General features: G+C 31.9%; 2 protein-coding genes and 1 non-coding gene across 7 annotated transcripts; 1 reads left to right on the forward strand and 2 right to left on the reverse strand.

Moving 5' to 3' along the window:
* Nucleotides 1-3,081: 3,081 nt before the first annotated feature.
* On the reverse strand, nucleotides 3,082-3,189 carry LOC112793519 (small nucleolar RNA R71). Its single transcript, XR_003198204.1, has one exon. It is a non-coding gene; the product is annotated as a small nucleolar RNA R71 (small nucleolar RNA).
* Nucleotides 3,190-11,895: 8,706 nt separating this feature from the next.
* On the reverse strand, nucleotides 11,896-14,238 carry LOC112771301 (universal stress protein PHOS34). 3 transcript variants are annotated; one of them, XM_025816014.3, is made up of 4 exons: nucleotides 13,946-14,238; nucleotides 13,439-13,506; nucleotides 12,704-12,825; nucleotides 11,896-12,135 (listed from the first exon to the last, which is right to left on the reverse strand). In XM_025816014.3, exons 1-4 carry the CDS (start codon nucleotides 14,139-14,141, stop codon nucleotides 12,048-12,050), a joined length of 474 nt encoding a protein of 157 aa, XP_025671799.1. In that variant the 5' UTR covers nucleotides 14,142-14,238; the 3' UTR covers nucleotides 11,896-12,047. The 3 variants fall into 3 exon arrangements, with proteins under 3 accessions (XP_025671799.1, XP_025671790.1, XP_025671782.1); XM_025816005.3 differs by having other exon boundaries at nucleotides 13,439-13,539; nucleotides 13,946-14,236; XM_025815997.3 differs by having other exon boundaries at nucleotides 13,439-13,542; nucleotides 13,946-14,236.
* Nucleotides 14,239-17,105: 2,867 nt separating this feature from the next.
* Nucleotides 17,106-22,363, forward strand: LOC112791301 (MADS-box protein AGL24). 3 transcript variants are annotated; one of them, XM_029297167.2, is made up of 10 exons: nucleotides 17,229-17,421; nucleotides 17,744-17,772; nucleotides 17,891-18,084; nucleotides 19,159-19,234; nucleotides 20,175-20,245; nucleotides 20,385-20,484; nucleotides 20,584-20,625; nucleotides 21,330-21,368; nucleotides 21,465-21,574; nucleotides 22,139-22,363. In XM_029297167.2, exons 3-10 carry the CDS (start codon nucleotides 17,903-17,905, stop codon nucleotides 22,146-22,148), a joined length of 630 nt encoding a protein of 209 aa, XP_029153000.1. In that variant the 5' UTR covers nucleotides 17,229-17,421; nucleotides 17,744-17,772; nucleotides 17,891-17,902; the 3' UTR covers nucleotides 22,149-22,363. The 3 variants fall into 3 exon arrangements, with proteins under 3 accessions (XP_025689869.1, XP_029153001.1, XP_029153000.1); XM_025834084.3 differs by lacking the exon at nucleotides 17,744-17,772 and having other exon boundaries at nucleotides 17,106-17,421; XM_029297168.2 differs by lacking the exon at nucleotides 17,744-17,772 and having other exon boundaries at nucleotides 17,157-17,421; nucleotides 17,902-18,084.
* Nucleotides 22,364-22,935: the final 572 nt, after the last annotated feature.

The following is a 22,935-nucleotide window of genomic DNA, read 5'->3' on the forward strand; positions in this document are numbered from 1 at the left end:
TACCTCGAGTATTAATGCAATTACTATTGTTCTTCTATTCAATTCAGCTTGTTCTTATTCCAAGATATACATTTGCACCCAAGAACATGATTAATGTGATGATTATGTGACACTCATCATCATTCTCACTTATGAACGAGTGCCTGACAACCACTTCTGTTCTACAAGCAAACAAGACTTGAATGTTTATCTCTTGGATCCCTTAATCGGAATCTTCGTGGTATAAGCTAGAACTGATGGCGGCATTCAAGAGAATCCGGAAGGTCTAAACCTTGTCTGTGGTATTCTGAGTAGGATTCAATGATTAAATGACTGTGACGAGCTTCAAACTCGCGATTGTGGGGCGTTAGTGACAGACGCAAAAGAATCACTGGATTCTATTCCGACATGATCGAGAACCGACAGCTGAATAGTCGTGCCGTGACAGGGTGCGTTGAACATTTTCACTGAGAGGATGGGAGGTAGCCACTGACAACAGTGAAACCCTACATACAGCTTGCCATGGAAAGGAGTAAGAAGGATTGGATGAAGACAGTAGGAAAGCAGAGAGACGGAAGGGACAAAGCATCTCCATACGCTTATCTGAAATTCTTACCAATGAATTACATAAGTATCTCTATCTTTATCTTTATGTTTCATACATCATCCATAACCATTTGAGTTTGCCTGACTAAGATTTACAAGGTGACCATAGCTTGCTTCATACCAACAATCTCCGTGGGATCGACCCTTACTCGCGTAAGGTTTATTACTTGGAAGACCCAGTACACTTGCTGGTTAGTTGTGCGAAGTTGTGATAAAGAGTTGAGATTACAATTGTGCGTACCATGTTGATGGCGCCATTGATGATCACAATTTCTTGCACCAAGTTTTTGGTGCCATTGCCGGGGATTGTTTGAGTTTGGACAACTGACAGTTCATCTTGTTGCTTAGATTAGGTATTTTTCAGAATTCTTAAGAATGAATTCTAGAGTTTCATAATGATTTGTTGAAGTCTGGCTAGCTGTGAAGCCATGTCTAATTTTATTGGACCGAGGTTTCAACTTATCATCACAAGAGCTTGTTGATTTCTATCAATCTTGCTGTTGGAGCAATGATCTGCTAAGGCTTGGCTGGCCATTGGCCATGTCTAGTGTTTTGGACCGGAGCTTTCTTTGAAAGCTTGGCTGGCTATGAAGCCATGTCTAATTCCTGGACCGGAGTCTTAGACTAGCATTGCAATGATTCCTGGAATTCTCATTAAAAATTTTGATATCTTTATTTTCTTTTCCACTTAATTTTCGAAAAACCACAAAAAAAATTACAAAATCATAAAAACCAAAAAAAAATTTATGTTTCTTATTGAGACACTAGTCTCATTTTAAGTTTGGTGTCAATTGGATGTTTCAGTTCTTCTTGCATTCATTCATGTGTCGTAAGTGATCTTCAAGATGTTCTTGATGATTTCCTTGCTCTGATCTTTGAATTCTCTTGACTTGAGTGTTTTGTGTTTCTCATGTGCATTCTATTTTTTTAGTGTCAGTAGTATACAAACTTCTAAGTTTGGTGTCCTGCATGCATTGTTTATTTGATTTTAGTTGCATTTTGATTATTCCTCATTATTAAAAATCCAAACAAATATTTTTAATTTGTGTCTTTTCAAGTCAATAATACAGAGAATTGAAGACTCAGAACATACAGCAGAAGAATTACACAGAAAAAGTTGGGCGTTCAAAACGCCTAGTGAGGAAGACAAACTGGCGTTTAAACGCCAGCCAGGGTGCCTGGCTGGGCGTTTAACGCCCAAAAGGGGTGAGTTTTGGGCGTTAAATGCCAAAATGTGCACCATTCTGGCCGTTTAACGCCAGGATGGCACAAGAGGGAAGATTCTGTTTTCAATTCAATTTTTTTTCAAGTTTTAAATATTTTTCAAAATCAAATCTTTTTCAAATCATATCTTTTCAATCATATGCTTTCAAAATAAATTTCTTTCCATTTTCAAAAATACTTGCTAACAATTAGTGATTTGATTCAACAATTCAAGTATGTTGCCTTTTCTGTTGAGAAAGGTTTAATGTTTGAATCATGTCTTTTCTTGTTAGCCAAGTCATTAATTTTCAAAATCATATCTTTTTAAATTGCTTTTCAAATCATATCTTCTCAATCACATCTTTTTAAAACCATAACTTTTCAATCATATCTTCTTAATCATATCTTTTTCAAAATAGTTTTCAATCAAATCTTTTTTATTTCTAATTTCAAAATCTTTTTCAAAAATCACTTGATTTCTTTTCCACTCTTGGTTTTCGAAAATCAATTAGTGTTTTTCAAAATGTTTTTTTTAAATCTTTTAATTAATTTTCGAAAATTTCTTCCCCTCTTCTCACATCCTTCTATTTATGGACTAACACTCCTCCTCAATGCACAATTCGAACTCTATCTTTCTAAGTTTGAATTCTTCTACCTCTTCCTTCTATTTTTCTTTTCCTCTGACACCTTAAGGAATCTCTATACTGTGACATAGAGGATTCCATATTTTCTTGTTTTCTTCTCTTTCATATGAGCAGGAGCAAAGACAAAAGCATTCTTGTTGAGGCTGACCCTGAACCTGAAAGGACCTTGAAGCGAAAGCTAAGAGAAGCTAAGGCACAACTCTCTGTAGAGGACCTAACAGAAATTTTCAAACAAGAAGAACCCATGGCAGCCGAAAACAACAACAAAGCCAACAATGCAAGGAAGGTGCTGAGTGACTTTACTGCACCTACTCCTGACTTTTATGGGAGAAGCATCTGTATCCCTGCCATTGGAGCAAACAACTTTGAGCTTAAGCCTCAATTAGTTTCTCTGATGCAACAGAATTGCAAGTTCCATGGACTTCCATTGGAAGATCCTCATCAGTTTTTAGCTGAGTTCTTGCAAATCTGTGACACTGTCAAGACTAATGGGGTTGACCCTGAGGTCTACAGACTTATGCTATTCCCTTTTGCTGTAAGAGACAGAGCTAGGACATGGTTGGACTCACAACCTAAAGAAAGCCTGAACTCTTGGGAAAAGCTAGTCAATGCCTTATTGGCAAAGTTCTTTCCACCTCAAAAATTGAGTAAGCTTAGAGTGGAAGTCCAAACCTTCAGACAGAAGGAAGGTGAATCCCTCTATGAAGCTTGGGAAAGATACAAACAATTAATCAGAAAGTGTCCCTCTGACATGCTTTCTGAATGGAGCATCATAGGTATTTTCTATGATGGTCTGTCTGAACTGTCCAAGATGTCTTTGGATAGCTCTGCTGGAGGATCTCTTCATCTGAAGAAGACGCCTACAGAAGCTCAAGAGCTCATTGAAATGGTTGCAAATAACCAATTCATGTACACTTCTGAAAGGAATCCTGTGAACAATGGGACGAATCAGAAGAAATGAATTCTTGAGATTGATACTCTGAATGCCATATTGGCTCAGAACAAAATATTGACTCAGCAAGTCAATATGATTTCTTAAAGTCTGTCTGGAATGCAAGCTGCACCAGGCAGTACTAAGGACGCTTCATCTGAAGAAGAAGCTTATGATCCTGAGAACCCTTCAATGGAAGAGGTGAATTACATGGGAGAACCCTATGGAAACACCTATAACCCTTCATGGAGAAATCATCCAAATCTTTCATGGAAGGATCAACAGAGACCTCAACAAGGTTTCAACAACAATAATGGTGGAAGAAACAGGTTTAGCAATGGCAAGCCTTTTCCATCATCTTCTCAGCAACAGACAGAGAATTCTAAGCAGAGCCACTCTGACTTAGCAACCATGGTCTCTGATCTAATCAAAACCACTCAAAGTTTCATGACTGAAACAAGGTCCTCCATTAGAAACTTGGAGGCACAAGTGGGTCAGCTGAGTAAGAAAATTACTGAACTCCCTCCTAGCACTCTTCTAAGTAATACAAAAGAGAATCTAAAAGGAGAGTGCAAGGCCTTTAACATGACCTACATGTCCGAATTTGGAGAGGAGGAAGAGGCATTGAGTGCCATTGAGGAAGGCCTCAATGGACGTTCACTGGCCTCCAATGAGTTCCCTAAAGAGGGACCATGGGAATCTGAGACTCCCACTGAGACCATAGAGATTCCATTGGACTTACTTCTGCCATACATGAGCTCTGATGAGTATTCTTCCTCTGATGAGGATGAGTATGTCACCGAAGAGCAAGTTGCTAAATACCTTGGAGCAATCATGAGGCTAAATGACAAGTTATTTGGTAATGAGACCTGGGAGGATGAACCCCCTTTGCTCACCAAAGAATTGGATGACTTGTCTAGGCAGAAACTACCTCAAAAGAGACAAGATCTTGGGAAGTTCTCAATACCTTGTGCCACAGGCACCATGACCTTCAAGAAGGCCTTGTGTGACCTAGGGTCAAGTGTAAACCTCATGCCTCTCTCTGTAATGGAGAAGCTAGGGATCTTTGAGGTACAAGCTGCAAGAATCTCACTAGAGATGGCAGACAATTCAAGAAAACAAGCTTATGGGCTTGTAGAGGATGTTCTGGTAAAGATTGAAGACCATTACATCCCCGTTGATTTCATAGTCCTAGAGACTGGGAAGTGCATGGATGAATCCATCATCCTTGGCAGACCCTTCCTAGCCACAACAAAGGTTGTGATTGATGTTGACAGAGGAGAATTGATCATTCAAATGAATGAAGAATCCTTTGTGTTTAAGGCTCAAGGATATCCCTCTGTCACCATGGAGAGGAAGCATGAAGAGCTTCTCTCAAAACAGAGTCAAACAGAGCCCCCACAGTCAAACTCTAAGTTTGGTGTTAGGAGGCCACAACCAAATTCTAAGTTTGGTGTTGGGAGGTTCCAACATTGCTCTGAGCATCTGTGAGGCTCCATGAGAGCCCACTGTCAAGCTACTGACATTAAAGAAGCGCTTGTTGGGAGGCAACCCAATGTTATATTTATCTATTTTTTTCTTTGTTATTTTATGTTTTCTATAGGTTGATGATCATGAGAAGTCACAAAATCAATTGAAAAAACAAAAATAGAATGAAAAACAGAAAGAAAATAGCACACCCTGGAGGAAGAACCTGCTGGCGTTTAAACGCCAGTAAGGGCAGCAAATGGGCGTTTAACGCCCAGTCTGGCACCATTCTGGGCGTTTAACTCCAGAAAGGGGCACCAGACTGGCGTTAAACGCCAGGAAATGGCAAGAAGTTGGCGTTAAACGCCATAAATGGGCACCAGTCCGGCGTTTAACGCCAAAATTGGCATAGAGAGCATTTTTGCTCGCCACTTGGTGCAGGGATGACTTTTCCTTGACACCTCAGGATCTGTGGACCCCACAGGATCCCCACCTACCCCACCACTCTCTCTCTTCTTCACCCATTCACCAATCACCTCCACACCTCTTCCCCAAAAATCCCTCACCTATCAAATTCCATCTTTCTCTTCACCACTCACATCCATCCTTCATAAAACCCCACCCACCTCACCATTCAAATTCAAACCACTTTCCCTCCCAAACCCACCCTCACATAGCCGAACCTTACCCCTCTCTCCAATCCTATATAAACCCATCTTCACCCCTTCATTTTCACACAACCTAAACACTACTTCTCCCCCTTTGGCCGAACCACATAGCCACCTCCATCTCCTCTATTTCTTCTTCTTCTACTCTCTTCTGTCTTCTTTTGCTCGAGGACGAGCAAACCTTCTAAGTTTGGTGTGATAAAAGCATTGCTTTTTGTTTTTTTCATAACCATTTATGGCACCTAAGGCCAGAGAAACCTCTAGAAAGAGGAAAGGGAAGGCAAAAGCTTCCACCTCCGAGTCATGGGAGATGGAGAGATTCATCTCAAGGGTGCATCATGACCACTTCTATGAAGTTGTGGCCATGAAGAAGGTGATCCCTAAGGTCCCTTTCAAACTCAAAAAAGGTCAACTTTGATCAAAGGTTGGACCAAGTCCTCATGGATACCACTAAGAAAAGGATGGAGTAAATAAGAGAATCCCACTCATCATGAAATCCCTGAGATGCCTCAAGGGATGCACTTTCCTCCACAACACTATTGGGAGCAAATAAACACCTCCCTAGGAGAATTGAGTTCCAACATGGGACAACTAAGGGTGGAGCACCAAGAACATTCCATTCTCCTCCATGAAATTAGAGAAGATCAAAGAATCATGAGAGAGGAGCAACAAAGGCAAGGAAGAGACATTGAGGAGCTCAAGCACTCCATAAGATCTTCAAGAGGAAGAACAAGCCGCCATCACTAAGGTGGACCCGTTCTTTAATCTCCTTGTCCTTTATTTTCCTGTTTTTCGAAAATTATGCTTTATGCTTTATTTATGTTTGTGTCTTATGATCATTAGTGTCTTAGTGTATATGCCTTAAAGTTATGAATATCCTATGAATCCATCACCTTTCTTAAATGAAAACTGTTTTTATTACAAAAGAACAAGAAGTGCATGATTTCGAATTCATCCTTAAAACTAGCTTAATTATTTTGATGTGGTGATAATACTTTTTGTTTTCTGAATGTATGCTTGAACAGTGCATATGTCTTTCGAATTTGTTGTTCAAGAATGTTAAAATTGTTGGCTCTTGAAAGAATAATGAAAAAGGAGAAATGTTACTAAGGATCTGAAAAATCATCAAATTGATTCTTGAAGCAAGAAAAAGCAGTGAAAAGCTTGTAGAAAAAAAAAGAGAGTATATGCGAAAAAAAAGAGAAGAAAGAGAGGAAAAAGAAAAAGAAAAAAGTAATAAAGCTATGATCCAAGGCAAAAATAGTGTGCTTAAGAACCCTGGACAACTCTAATTGGGGACTCTAGCAAAGCTGAGTCACAATCTGAAAAGGTTCACCCAGTTATGTGTCTGTGACATGTATGTATCCGGTGGTAATACTGGAAAACAGAGTGCTTTGGGCCACGGCCAAGACTCATAAAGTAGCTGTGTTCAAGAATCAACATACTTAACTAGGAGAATCAATAACACTATCTGAATTCTGAGTTCCTATAGATGCCAATCATTCTGAACCTCAAAGGATAAAGTGAGATGGCAAAACTGTTCAGAGGCAAAAAGCTACTAGTCCCGCTCATCTAATTGGAGCTAAGTTTCATTGATAGTTTGGAATTTATAGTATATTCTCTTCTTTTTATCCTATTTGATTTTCAGTTGCTTGGGGACAAGCAACAATTTAAGTTTGGTGTTGTGATGAGCAGATAATTTATACGCTTTTTGGCATTATGTTTTAGTTAGTTTTTAGTATATTTTTATTAGTTTTTAGTCAAAATTCACTTTTATGGACTTTACTATGAGTTTGTGTGTTTTTTTTGTGATTTCAGGTATTTTCTGGCTGAAATTGAGGGACTTGAGTAAAAATCTGATTCAGAGGCTGAAAAGGACTGCAGATGCTGTTGGATTCTGACCTCCCTGCACTCGAAGTGGATTTTCTGGAGCTACAGAAGCCCAATTGGCGCGCTCTCAACGACGTTGGAAAGTAGACATCCTGGGCTTTCCAGCAATGTATAATAGTTCATACTTTACTCGAGATTTGATGGCCCAAACCGGCGTTCTAAATCAGCTCAAAACTGCCCGGCGTTAAACGCCGGAACTGGTACAAGAATGGGAGTTAAACGCCCAAACTGGCATAAAAGCTGGCGTTTAACTCCAAGAGAAGTCTCTACACGAAAATGCTTTAATGTTCAGCCCAAGCACACACCAAGTGGGCCCGGAAGTGGATTTTTATGTCATTTATTCATCCTTGTAAACCCTAGGCTACTAGTTCTCTATAAATAGGACCTTTTGCTATTGTATTTTCATCTTTGGACGTTTAGTTCTTAGATCATGGGGGCTGGCCTCACGGGCATGTCTGGACATTGTTCTTATGTATTTTCAACGGTGGAGTTTCTACACACCATAGATTAAGGTGTGGAGCTCTGCTGTACCTCGAGTATTAATGCAATTACTATTGTTCTTCTATTCAATTCAGCTTGTTCTTATTCCAAGATATTCATTTGCACCCAAGAACATGATGAATGTGATGATTATGTGACACTCATCATCATTCTCACTTATGAACGAGTGCCTGACAACCACTTCTGTTCTACAAGCAAACAAGGCTTGAATGTTTATCTCTTGGATCCCTTAATCGGAATCTTCGTGGTATAAGCTAGACCTGATGGCGGCATTCAAGAGAATCCGGAAGGTCTAAACCTTGTCTGTGGTATTCTGAGTAGGATTCAATGATTGAATGACTGTGACGAGCTTCAAACTCGCGATTGTGGGGCGTTAGTGACAGACGCAAAAGAATCACTGGATTCTATTCCGACATGATCGAGAACCGACAGCTGAATAGCCATGCCGTGACAGGGTGCGTTGAACATTTTCACTGAGAGGATGGGAGGTAGCCACTAACAATGGTGAAACACTACATACAGCTTACCATGGAAAGGAGTAAGAAGGATTGGATGAAGACAGTAGGAAAGCAGAGAGACGGAAGGGACAAAGCATCTCCATACGCTTATCTGAAATTCTTACCAATGAATTACATAAGTATCTCTATCTTTATCTTTATGTTTCATACATCATCCATAACCATTTGAGTTTGCCTGACTAATATTTACAAGGTGACCATAGCTTGCTTCATACCAACAATCTCCGTGGGATCGACCCTTACTCGCGTAAGGTTTATTACTTGGACGACCCAGTACACTTGCTGGTTAGTTGTGCGAAGTTGTGATAAAGAGTTGAGATTACAATTGTGCGTACCATGTTGATGGCGCCATTGATGATCATACTCTCCATTAATTTGGGAAGTAATTACTTGATAGTCGCTGAAAATTATCACCTTGCTAGCGCCATCTTCTTGGCGTCTTTTAACCCTGCGATTAGAGCTTCATATTCAGCATGGTTATTGGAAACAGGGAACTCAAATTTTAAGGATACTTCTATTTGTATTCCCTCTTGATTGATCAGTATTATACCAGCTCCGCTTCCAACCATATTGGATAATCCATCCACATATATCTCCCAGGTTGTGGATGCATCTTCTAGGTCACCTGCATATTCTGCTATGGAGTCGGTGAGGTATTGAGTTTTGATTGCAGTCCGAGTTTCGTAATTCAAATCGAACTTGGATAGCTCTATAGTTCATTGAACCATTCTACCCACAATATCTATTTTCTGAAGGATTTGCTTAATGGGTTGGTTCGTTCGAACTCTTATGGTGTGAGCTTGAAAATAAGGTCGTAGCCTTCTAGACACTACAATTAAGGCATATGCAAATTTTTCAAGTTTTTGGTACCTCAATTTAGGGCCTTCTAGCGCCTTACTAGCAAACTAGATAGGATGCTATCTGACCTCATCTTCCTGTATTAAGGGTGATGCCACAGCTTTCTTAGCGATAGCTAAATACAATATGAGCTCTTCCCCTTCTTTCAGCTGAGCTCTTCATATTCAGGAGCCCATTCGAATTGATATTCTCTTCTAAGTAGCGAAAAAAGTGGTAAGGATCTTAATGCTGATCCTGCCAAGAATCTCGATAGAGCTGCAAGTCTTTCGTTTAATTGCTGAACTTCTTTTAAACAAGTTGGGCTCTGAATTTCTAGGATTGTTCTACACTTATCGGGGTTGGCTTCAATTCCCCTTTGTGTTATCATAAATCCTAAAATTTTTTCTGCTTCCATTATGAAGGCGCACTTAGTGGGATTTAATCTCATCCCGTACCTTCTTATGGTGTTGAAGTCTTGTGAGAGGTGCAAACACCTTATTCATCAAACTTTGATAGGTGGCTCCTGAATTTTTTAATCCAAATAGCATCACCACGTTGCAGTAGTTTGCTTTAGGCGTGATGAAGGATGTATTATTGCTTGGTCGTTATTGACCGCGTCCTGATGCTCTTGGTCGGACTCAGATGCAGTGTGTCCGTCTTCATGCTGGTCGTCCACCATTGTGCATTGATCTTCGAGTCCTTGCAACGGCGCCAATGTTTCAGGGGTTACTTGAAACTAGACTGATTGGGCTCGAATGTGTGGCCCAAACGTTAGAAAGAGAGGGCCCTAGACTGGTTCGCGTCCGTGAACCGCCTTTTGAGTTGTTTGTATGCTTGAATAGGAGGGGGTGGTACCTGCAAGACATTCTGATGCCTAAGTCAGCAAGGGGTTAAGCAGGTTTAGAATATTTAAACTTTTAGATACCTGAGAGGTGTCAATGTTTTTATAGGTGACGTGCCAATAACCACCATTAGAATAGTTCCATTTTCAATGATGGATAACTGTCCTTTTATATTAGGGTTGTTGAAATTTTCTTTTTAGAAGTGGGAGAAAGATTTATAGAGGTAATTATTCACTTAGATAAGTGATGTCGAGTCCGACTTTATGAAGAAAATCGGATAAGCGGTGAATGCCAACTTGCTAGATTGGACTTTTTACCTTAATTTAAGCTTTGACTAATTATTTAAGGTACGATATGAGCAACAATATATATAATAATTATTAATTTAAATAAAATATAAAAAATATTTATTTATTAATTTTTGTGAATTTATAAATATACAAATACTTATTAAAAATTTGTAATCCAACTTTATTAATATGCGGATCAAATTGAATTCGATTCGATAATCTTACTAATTAGATTAATATTCGTAATCTTTGAGTCGGATTAAACATTGAAAAGATGAGAAACAACAATCAAAGTAACGTTTCACTTGCTTGGTTAACAATGTTATGATTATATATATATATATATTTGGTGTACGTGGAAGCAGGGACATACGGGTGAGTGGAGGTCTCGGTCTCTTCAATTTTTTTAAAAAAATAATAATAATAAGTTATTAAATATGATTTAATGTTTTTAAAAAATTTATTTAATATTTAATTTAGTATAAATAAGAGTAAAGTATATTTTTTTTTTGAAATTTAATAAAAGTTTTAAAAATATTCTTAAATTTTATTTTGTTTCAATGTTGTTTTATAAATTTTTTATTTGCATAAAAAATATATTTTTAACAGCTAATTTTTTAAAAAATTTAAGACCGGTTCAACAACAATTTTATAAGAACAACCACTCGACACAAGTAAATCAAACATAATTTTCATGCATTATTATTAGATTGGTCTTAAATTTTTTGAAAATTTAGCCGTCGAGTATATATATGATGCAAATTAAAAACTTTTGGACAAAATTAAAATAAAATAAAACTTATGGATATTTTTAAAACTTTTGTCAAACTTCAAGAATAAAAGTATACTTTATCTTATAAATAATAGTCTTGTCCAACTTAAATATTAATGATTTCTAATATCTACAAAGTAAGTAACAATATTAAAAAAATATGAAAAAGATATTATTACTAATATTTTTTATTTAAATAAAATATTTTAAATCCATAAAGTAGATTCTTTTTTCTTGTAATCGCCTTTTTTTATTTATTTGGTATTAATTCTCTCTATTTCAACTACTACAACTGAAAGATCTTTTTTAGCTATGAATATTGTGAAGAATGACTAAAAAACAAAATGAAAGATGAATTTTTTATTAATTATCTTTTAATTATATTGAAAAAAAAATTGTTAAAAAATTTGACACAAATTCTATTATCGATAAATTTTATAATATCAAGAATCGACTACTTTATTAATAAAAAGTATACACATATTTTTTACACTTTAAAATATATTTTCTATCGGTATATTTTTATAATATATTTTATATTATATAATTTTTTGTATAATTTTTTAATATTATATATATCATTGACCTCTCATAATAATATTTCTGGATTTGTTTCTGCGTGAAAGCAACTCCTTATCATCTTCTTTGGACTCAATATTTACCAATGCAACGAATTTCTTTTTGGCGATCACATAATTTATTTATATATCATCGTATATGTTAAAAGCGCAGTATGACAAAAATAAGTTATACCTAAAAGTATATAGGACGTAGTTATATTATCAAATTCAAATATAAAAGTACACATGTTTTTATATATAAATGGACATTTTTAGGGTCTAATAGGGATTATTATTAATTAACTATGATAGAAAAGCTAGCACAGCAGGGGAGCGTGCTTATTTTTTTGACTTGGGCTTCTTCACGATCATCACCGAACAGTGAGCATGATGAGTGCAGTGGTCACTCACACTTCCTAGAACAACTCTGCAACAATAAATATAACTTGTATAATAATTAACATTCTCGTATTATTAATTATTAGCAATGAACATAAATTTATTAAAAACAAATTGATTAAAATTGTCAACAAATTATAATTCAAATATCATATTCTTTCTATTTTCACCTAAAAATTTTTTGTTCAAGTCTTATTCCTAATTTAAAAAAAAAATACACAACAAATTGGTTAAAACTAAACTACACTGAAAATAATTATCACAAATCTTTATTTGTCTCTTTAATATTTTGTTTCATTAAATACGTTAAGTTTATTTAAAAATATATTAGATCATTTCCTATGTTAAAATAAATAAGGAAAAAAATATCTGGTTTAAGTTTTTTTAATAAGAAGATAAATATCTTAGGTATTAAATTATAATCTGATAGAAAACACAATGTTCGATTATTTTGTTTATAAATCTACACACATGCTGCAAAGTAGTAAGATACATCTTTTTTTTTCTATATCTACAAAATAAAAATTGTTCATAAAAGAACTTTTAGATGTAAAAAGTATTCTCTGGTTTAATTAATGATATCCGTATATATATACCTTTTGATAGCTCCATAACCACGACTACCTAAAACCAACAGGGATGCACGGTGCCTATCAACAGCATCACACAACACATTCCTAGCATCACCCTCAACAATTTCCACCAAAGCTCCGTGAACCTAAAATTTAACATAACCAGCCAGATTTATAAATCAATTAGGTCCTTGTCATAAACAAATTTAAAGTTTATGTTTACTACTAAAACAAAAAACGGTAATTTTGAAAACATCTAACAAATGTAACTAAAATTAACATCACATTTTTTCTACTATTTGATAAATTTTTTTATTTTTTTTTTCAAATTGAAAAGTATTATCAAGTAGTAAAAAAAGATAATATAAATTTTAACCTCAATAATACTTAAAAAGTATAACTAAAATTAATATAAAATTTTTCTATTTGGTAACACTTCTTAATTTGATCACATTTTTTATTTTTATTTTTTATAAATTGAAAAGTATAATCAAATAGTAAAAATGTGATGTTAATTTTAGTTACCTTTTTTAGGTGTTTTCAAAATTATTTTATAGTTATTATTGTGGTCACCATAATTATAACTACCATAATAACATTTAAATGTGTGTGAGAGAGAGAGTCAAAGAGAGTCACATTAGAGCGCAGCATAGACATTTTTTTTAACTTGGATAGGATCACCACAAAATTATATATGTACTATACCGATTAAAATATGGTTAATGTTCTAAGGAAAAAGAAAGAGAAGATGTACAATACCGATTTACTAGTGCAAATTTGCTTAGCTTTTTCTGTAACTTGATCAGCGACCAATTTGAGCTCCAAATCTACGGCAGGGAAAATTTCAGGCCCTATGGCCACTGCTATATATATATAACATGAAGAATATAAATATATATATGTATAGTAATAGTATACCAATGTTAAAGTGTATGTTATGTATGTATATACATATATAAGATGAATAATTTGAATTGAGAAATATTAGAGGCGATGAGACCAGACATCATAATCTATTATTTGAATAATTCTATACATCTAAGTCTTTTTGTTAATTAAATTTAAAATAAAATTTATTAAAAATTATTTTAAATCTTATTATTTAATTTAATTGAACTTGATTTATAAAAAAATTTAAATATATAATATTATTTTTATTATTTTATTTTTATTTAATTACTTAACTATTAATTCTATTTTTTAGTCTAATTTATTGATGATTAACAGCATAAAAAATAATTATTTAATATTTTTGATATGAATTACCAGGAGTAGGTCCTGCCACGGTACCAATAGGAACGGAAGGAAAGGGTTTTGCATAGACAATAACAAGATCGAAAGGAGCATCTGAGCCAAATGGGGTGAAGAAATGGTCAAGAGACCACTCCAGTGCATACTGGCTATTCTCTGTTTGATCCATGGCTAACACCATCACCCTCTTCTCTGAAGAACTACTCGACATTTTTCCACATATCAAACTTACCTAAACCAACGCATACATACAGCCTTAATTAATTAATGCTTGCCTACCTATTTATATACGGTAGGGGTTCGCCAACCATTATTTTCACACATTATATATATATATATATATATATATATATATATATATATTTTACAACTACACGTACATGTACGGCTACACCTATATATTTAATTTATGGTAGAGACTTATCTGTAATTAATTTTATATAAAGTTAGAAGTTAATTAAAAATCGTTAAATGATAATTTTACAAATTTAATTAAATTACCGTCTAACAACTCTTATTAACTAAACTGTTATTTAAAAATCACCAAATCTGTGGTGTAAACTACTTTAAACTCTAAATGACTATTGATGCAACGATGAGGTAGCGTAACAAAAAGGCTGCCATGAGTGAGTGTGAGAAGGCAGAGAAGCTTTCAAGGAATATTTATATCTATATCAGGTTATTATCTTCTTAAGTTGTTTAATTAAAAAAAAAGACTTTTCGTATTCACGAGAGGAAATATTCAATTGAAAATTTCATCCCAAATATATATAAATTTATACTAAAATTAATTATTAATATAAAATGTATACTAAAATATAAAAATAAATTAAATAATATATATTTATATATAAATATATAATAACTGATTTTAGTATATAATAATATCTTTTATAAATAACACAAGATAAAGGTTAGGGTTTAACTTAATATTCTTTCTTTTATTTAGACAATAATAATTAGATACAATATTCTCACTAATTGAAGAAGTTAACGTACTAACTTTATATGAGTTGTTATTAGTATAAAAAAATATATGAATATATTTTTCTTAACAATCGTTTTTTTGGCTGAATTTCTTATATTTTGTAAAACAAAATTTCATTTCTTTATAATTTGACGACTTTAATGATTTATCTTGTAATTCTCTTCTCATTAAATGGAATTTGTTTTTAAAGTAAACGTATCCTGATATATAACAACTTTAAATTTATATTTACCTATCGTTTCAGTTGATACCTCATATCTAGTTAATAAAAAAGAATAATAATATCACTTCTGTTTTTTTAAAATGTCACCCTATATGTAATTTTTTTTTTGTGTATCATAAAGAAAATGAGTGATATTATAAAAATAGAAGCAACCATATTTATTCTCGTTAATAAAGTTAAATAAATAAAAAAATAAACATTATATATATAATCATGTTAAATGTACATAAAAAATAAATTATTTGTACAAAATATATGTTAAAATATAAAATATGAATTAAAATAAATTAAACAATACATATATTTATATACAAATATACGATAGTTAATTTTTAATGTACATATAATATTTTTATTATTTATAACATAAATAACAACGATTAGAAATAAATTAATTTGAAATTATTTATTTAAAAAGAAACCAACTACTTAAATATAGAAAGGGTATGAATGACATTTTGGGATATAAATGTTTTAAAGTGACTGATTTAGTCTTTTGATCTTTATTTATCATTAGTCTATTAGTATCTAAATTTATAAACCCATAGGTAAACCTTCCTATTGTGTGTGTAGATTTAACTTTAGAATAAAAAGTGTTATGTTACGTACATTAAAATTAGTCATTAAAGTCAGCTACTAATATAAAATATATGTTAAAATATAAATATATATTAAAAATAAATTAAACTACACATATATTTATATAACAAATATATTAATAATTAATTTTAGTGGCTAATTTTAGTATATAAATAACGTTTCTCGAATAAAGATTAGAAGGTCTTCCATTATAAAGTTAAAAACTGGTTTATCTTATAATTTATAAATTTAAAGACTAATAAGTTAATAAAAATACATTGAAAATCAATTAAATTTGTACTAAAAAGTTATACGCTTCAATAAAATTTTAATCTTTATAATATATTTTATTTTGATTCTTACATTTTGTTTAGTTTTAATCCAATAAAATATAATAAAATAAAAGAGTTTCTTTCACTTTTTAATAAAAAGAACTAATAATAAAACGGAATAGAAAACTTTTGATTTTTTAATTTTAAAATTAAAAAAAAAAAACATGTATTTTATAATAACAAGAAATTCTTTAAACTATATTTTTAGAATTATATTACGTGTACACTAAAATCAGACATTAAAATTAGTTATTAGTATAAAATATATGTTAAAATATAAATATATATTAAAAATAAATTAAATTATACATATATATTTATACAAAAATATATTAGTAGTCAATTTTAGTGACTAATTTTAATATATAAATAATATCTTTAAAACTTTTATATACATAGAAAAAGGAAAAAAGAAAGCTGGCATGGGAAGAAGGTAAGGCGTACGAGGGTATTGATATGTGTACGAGGGTTACACTTTCCCAGTCGTTCCCATCGATGCAATATAATGGATGCCTGTACGGAACTCCAGGCACAAGCGATAATAAAATTACCATAATATAGCCTCGTCAATAAAATAAATATTTATTTTTATTTGAAATTATTAGTTAACTTTTTTTAAATAATTTAATATATTTAATTAAATTATTATTTAATTATTAATTTTATATAAAAAATAATTATGTATGAATATTTATTTATTAACAAATAATAAATAAATAATAAAAATTTACATGTAATTATGTCATTGTTTTTGTATAAAATTGATAGTAAAAAATTATTAAATAATTTAATAGATTTAATTAAATTTATTAATTTTATATGAAGATAACCTTTTTTTTTGTACTAGGGTATCCATCAGATTGGAAGCTTAATGACTAAATTCTCGAGAACTACAAAGACAGATAAAATAGACGTCTCTCTCAAATAAATAAGCTCCATTCTCATTTTTCAGTGAATATCAAATCCGAAAAAGATGATTAAGAGACACAGACCTTCATCCATTTGTGATAATTTACATTGGTCACATAAAGATAAATAAATTGGAACATTAAACTTTTACTTTTTTTTTTGCTAAATAAAAACCAGGAGTGCAGGAGAGAGTTCAAGATAGAAAAACAAAAAAGATAAAGAAAAATTTAATGGCAATAGTAGCAGTATTCGTACAGCAAGTATCGAGTGGTGGCCAATGAAAATAAAGCTCAGAACCCCACACCCACACCCACATCCCACATCCCACTCCACCATTTATATTTCTGAGGAATTCGGAATACATATTCGGCACTCAAATTGTTTTGGAATCGGGACTCTCAAATCTCATACCCTCACCTCACTTTCTTCATTCATTCCTGCCACCGCATCAACCTCCCTTGTAAGCTCCACTCTTCTCACCATTCAAATTCCGTGCTTTCATTTAATTAATATCCACCTGTTTTTTCTTTTTTTTTTGTCAACCAAATATATCCTTGTGATTGAAGCAGATAGACCTGTTCTTAGTTTTTCCTATCTTGAATCTGTAATTCATTTCTCTCTCTACTTTAATTTAGTGTAATATATATTTTCACATGTATTATCAACATGGAGAACGCTAAAAGTTAGATTTATATTATGAGTTGCTTCACTGAATGAAGGGTAAGGTATTTAATCGATTGATCAGATTTAATTAGTTTATGTTTTTCATTGCTTTTCGCAAGAAACTGATGATGAAGAACTACTATTACTGGTATTACTATTTAATTTGTAGTTGATTCTCCTATTATGTCTAATCTCTTTGTCCCCTTTAAAGTACCCCTTGATCTTAGATGTAGTTAATAATAATGGGGGTTTGGACTTTGGGATAGGGAAATTAAAGAATGACAAGGAAGAAGATAGAGATAAAGAAGATCGACAACATAAGTTCAAGGCAAGTTACCTTCTCAAAGAGGAGGAAAGGGCTCTTCAAGAAGGCTCAGGAGCTTAACACTCTCTGTGATGCTGAAATTGCTCTCATTGTCTTCTCCACAACCAGCAAGCTTTTTCAATATGCTACTTCAAGGTATATTCTATATACTATATACTATATACAACTGCATTCTCACTATCCAGTACTCTTATTTATCTTACACCAATGGGAAGACATATTATTATATGAAGAACATTTTTTGTTGACTATATATAATTTTATATGAGAAAGAAAATCAAGTGTGCTTCTTTTTGTTTTTTTTTTGAAATAATAAGAGTGAAAAATGACATTATTAGTTATATATTGTCTAAAAAGAATTGGTCACCTAAACTTTTTTCATTAGGAAATATAAATTAATGAATCATTTTAGTACTATTTTTGAGAATAAAAAGTACAACAAAAGTTGTTCATTATTTACTATTTTCTAAAAAAGAAAGTATTGATTTGTTTGTTTTTTTTTTTTATTCTCTCTCATCTTTTTTTATCTTTTTTCTTTTTTAATTTTACTTTAGAATTGGATGGCTCTTACTCAAAAACTACATTATAAACAAGGTGATAAAGTGTTTTTGTAGTTGTTTAAGCCTTATTATTTTCCTAATTTTAAGTGATGTGAGGATTTCTTACACTCTTGTGCTAATTTCATGCTCAAACTGAACGGGACTTATTGGACATACATGAAGAGGGTAAAATAACAAGAAGAAGAGGATTGAATTTGATACCAACTTAAATTGATGTAACCTACGAACAAAGATGTACACGGCATTATTTGATTTCTCAAAGATACAAAGAATCAAAGAATTAACAATTTCAATTCATGAAAAATAATACATCCAGATAAATATCATATGCATTTTTTAAAAACCGAAATATAATGAACTAATGTACCTTTTAGGGATAGAATGATCTAAAAGAATATTTCAAAAAACTAAATTAATATCTTGTGTATATGTCTTTAACGAATTATATTAATATCATACCTTTCCGTAACTTTTTATTTTAGAAAATCCAAATCATCGTATCTAATTATTAATCTCGTTGTTCATCTAATTTTAGGTATGTAATGTTTGTGAAGTCTTAATTTTGTGAGCATTGTTAACAATGTAGAACATGCGTGCATGAATTTTCTGGATGTAGTTGTATGTAATATGTTGGATTTGTTGTTTTCAGTATGCAACAATTAATAGAAAGACGTAATCAGCACTCACCAATTCAAAAATCGGATCCTCCATCCGCTGTGCTGCAGGTATCAATTGTATTGCACCAAGTTCTTGTACTAGGTAGCTACTTGCCACAATTATGAATTTATAATATCGTCAAAAAGGCAACTACAAATTATCTTTCTGTAGATAAAGAATATCCAAAACTGAGTTTGGTAGGTATTTTGAGACACAAAATATAGAGATGTGAAATATTTGCGCTTTGTCTTTAGTTTTACTCCTATCTCATTGATCTTAGATTTTGGGTAGATAGAATACTGTATAGATTATGTAATAAGAGTCGTATAATTGCAGAGATTGTTTGTAAGAATGGTATAATTGTTCATCATCATGGCCGTACTATTTTGTGTTTTCTGTTTAATTCTTGCACAAATGCAACTCCAGAGCTGTTTGTCTTCGTGTCTTTGAATTGAACCACTCTCTTTGTGGGCCTAATACCAAGTTGGATTATCTATCAATGATAAAATCTTCCTCATGCTTGTTTTGGCTTTGTTTAGAAGGCATTGTTGCTATCTATACAAACATACCTATTTAATTATGGACTATTATGATACATCTACACTAAAATTAACTATCAAATTAACTATTAGTATAAAATACATGTTAAAATATAAATATATATTAAAAATGAATTAAATTACATATGTATTTATACACAAATATATTGATAGTTGATTTTGGTGTATAAATAGTATTTTTATTTAATTATTTATTTCTTGTTGATTGAATGTCAAGCATAATTCAATTATTTAAAAAAAAAACCTAGGGATTGGTTTTATACTTTTGGGCTTTGTGTGGATACTTGGTCTAAATTCTTGACAGCAATAATTTCTTGACAAGTATTGTGGATTCTGAATTGGAAACATTAAAGTGGGTGCGGAATATATGTACGTGGATTATATATTTATTGTCTTTAATATATCATCAATGATGAAATTAAGAATATTTTGGGAATTTTATGCATAGGTTGAGAGTGGTGCTGCCTCCAACTATGATATGCTGCGCAAGAAAGAAGAACAAAAGGCTCGTGAACTCAGGTATATATACAATGCAACAACCTAGCTAGCTGCTAGTGGTATTTGATTAATTAGAGATCCACATGTTTGATGCAATTTTAATTATACATACATATGAGTGATTATGAAATATATGGTCTAATTTGCAACTGTGAGATAGGCAGTTAAATGGTGAAGATCTTCAAGGATTGACACTAAACGAACTCAACAAATTAGAAGAGCAACTTATAAAAGGTCTCTCTAATGCTTCAAAAGTAAAGGTTTGATGAATTTCTGATGCTTTAGCACTTGCAGATTACTCATATATGATCATTTATATATCTTGCTGATGTAATATTAATGCCAATGTGTTTCATCAGGATGAATTATTTACACAAGAGATCTACACCCTTAAGAGAAAGGTAAAAGTATATAGCTAAACCAAACTCACTAGCTCATACATTTCAAATTCAAACCCATATGGTTAATATGATTTTAATTTGTTCTACACATTTATAGTCTAATCATGAGAGAGAAATTATTGTTGTAGTCTACGATGCACGGATACTGACACGGGACACAGGACACGACACGACACAGGATACGCCGACACGCGAATTTTAAAATCTTAAATGACACGGGACACGCATATATATAAAATATAAAGTATTTTTAGATAAATTGTAATGATATTTTGATATTTTATTGATATTAAAATATAAATTAAAATTTTTAATTATTTTTAATGTCTTATTTTAATTATATCTTTAAAATATTTTTTGTTTTAATAAATAATAATATATACTATATCTAAATTTATTTAAGAATATATGTTAAGAATAAGACTGGACACGCGGACACGTGATGGTATTTAAGTGTGTCCAGGCGTGTCCGGGAAAGAATTTTTTTATTTTTTATTAAGACATGGTTGGACACAGCAGACACGTGTATCAAACGAGTGTTGGTGAGTGTCGTATCCAAAATGTGTCGACATGCGGATACGATAACTCAGCGAAGTGTCCGTGCTTTATAGGTTGTAGTTAAAATACTTATTAGGACTTTTTTCCATTCTAAATGCCATATTCTTTTATTGAGTGGAGCATAAACTCACTAGTGTAATTTGCAGGGAGCAGTACTGACCGAAGAGAACCATAAATTGAAACAGGTAAAGGTTTCTCCGAACTCGTGCTTTAATTTAATTTGTTAATATTGCCTTTAAAATTAAACGATGATCTCATTAAGAATTATAATGATGGAATAGATATCATCAAGCTTTGCAAATGAGCAAAGGAGTTCATTTAAATCCATTGTCTGCAATTCATCTTATCTTCCTGAAGAAGATCATGGTAGAGACACAAATCTAAAGCTGGGGTGAGTCAAAAAGCACTTTAATTACCCTCTAAGGTTTATTTAATTTTTGGAAAGTTTGGATGTAAATTTCTGGCAAAAGAAGGAAAGAAATAAAAAGGTTAGATTAAATATTTTTTTTTTTTAGGAATTATTATAGGTTAACTATATAAGATGTTTACAGTTATAATATGTTTTTTCTTTTTTGAGAAAATAAGAATAATGATTTGAGAGATTATTTTCAATCCGAATACTTTTCTAAAACATATTAAAATCTATAAATATATATGTCACTTTTGAAATCTCTTAATTGAAAGTAATGTTAAAGTTCTTTTGATAATTCCGCTCCACAGTGTTTTAAATATTCACATAAAGGAAAACAGATTAAATTATATTGTAGCATTTCATATAGGTTCTTTTATTATTATTATTTTTTCTACTTCTAATTGATCCGATACATGCTGGTAAAGATAGAAGACTTTTAGCTAGATATAATGGTTTTTCATGTCAAAAGTAAATCTCTGCAAAAACTGTGGATTGTTTGGTTACTTTAACTCATTTGAGTTCGTTTCTCTATATGTCATGCAGGTTACCTTAAACAAAATATTAAATTATGTGGAAGAAATGAACGGATTCACTTTCTTTCTGCCAATGCAATCCAAAAAGTCAAAACAAATTTAATCTTGTACTATTATTTACTGTATAAAAGTGAGGCCTTCCCCCCCTTCTTTGGTGCAAGTGTAAAAGTATTCAAGTATTCCAAATAAGGTTTTATTATTTAAAATTTAAGAATTAAGCCTTTACATTTTGCAATTGAATTTCTAGATCAAACTTACCAATAAAAATAGATTCTCTTTTGGTACATAGAGTAACAGTATTTTAGTTCTAGAATTTTAGTTCTAGAATTGTAGAATATAATTCAATTAAAAAGTTATATTATTATTTAAGAAACTGGTCGATTAATTAAATACTTTTTAATTACGCATTACTGTAAGACGCTTTACGTGAAAGTTAAAAAATGTACTATACGTGGAAATAATTATTTAACGGATTAATACTCAAATTCGTCCCTAAAAAATTATTTATTTTTTAAATTAATTCTTAAATAATTTTTTTAGTTATATTAGTCCCAAAAAGATAAAATGTAAATCAAATTAGTCTTTTCGTCAGTTAGATGATGATGTGTCACGTTAAGTGCCACGTGTCATAAGATGATTGGTTGATGTGTCAGGTCATTGAGACGTCACTTGACATATAAAAAAAAATTTATAATAAAAATAGTCCTTGAAAGTTTAGACCTAAGTCATTTTCATCATTAAAATTTTAAAAATTAATCAAACTAGTCATTATATAAGTTTTTTTCATTTTTTTCATAATATTAAATT

The sequence above is a fragment of the Arachis hypogaea genome, chromosome 3, assembly GCF_003086295.3.
Source record: "Arachis hypogaea cultivar Tifrunner chromosome 3, arahy.Tifrunner.gnm2.J5K5, whole genome shotgun sequence".
Classification (NCBI taxonomy): Eukaryota; Viridiplantae; Streptophyta; class Magnoliopsida; order Fabales; family Fabaceae; genus Arachis; species Arachis hypogaea.

Coding starts and splice junctions, on each gene's coding strand:
- LOC112791301 (XM_025834084.3), top strand. CDS start 17,903: ATGACAAGGAAGAAGATAGAGATAAAGAAGATCGACAACATAAGTTCA. Junction 19,235..20,174: donor CTCCATCCGCTGTGCTGCAG/GTATCAATTGTA, acceptor TTTTATGCATAG/GTTGAGAGTGGTGCTGCCTC. Junction 20,246..20,384: donor CAAAAGGCTCGTGAACTCAG/GTATATATACAA, acceptor ACTGTGAGATAG/GCAGTTAAATGGTGAAGATC.
- LOC112771301 (XM_025815997.3), bottom strand. CDS start 14,141: ATGTCGAGTAGTTCTTCAGAGAAGAGGGTGATGGTGTTAGCCATGGAT. Junction 13,543..13,945: donor CGTGGCAGGACCTACTCCTG/GTAATTCATATC, acceptor ATATATATATAG/CAGTGGCCATAGGGCCTGAA. Junction 12,136..12,703: donor GGTTATGGAGCTATCAAAAG/GTATATATATAC, acceptor TTATTGTTGCAG/AGTTGTTCTAGGAAGTGTGA.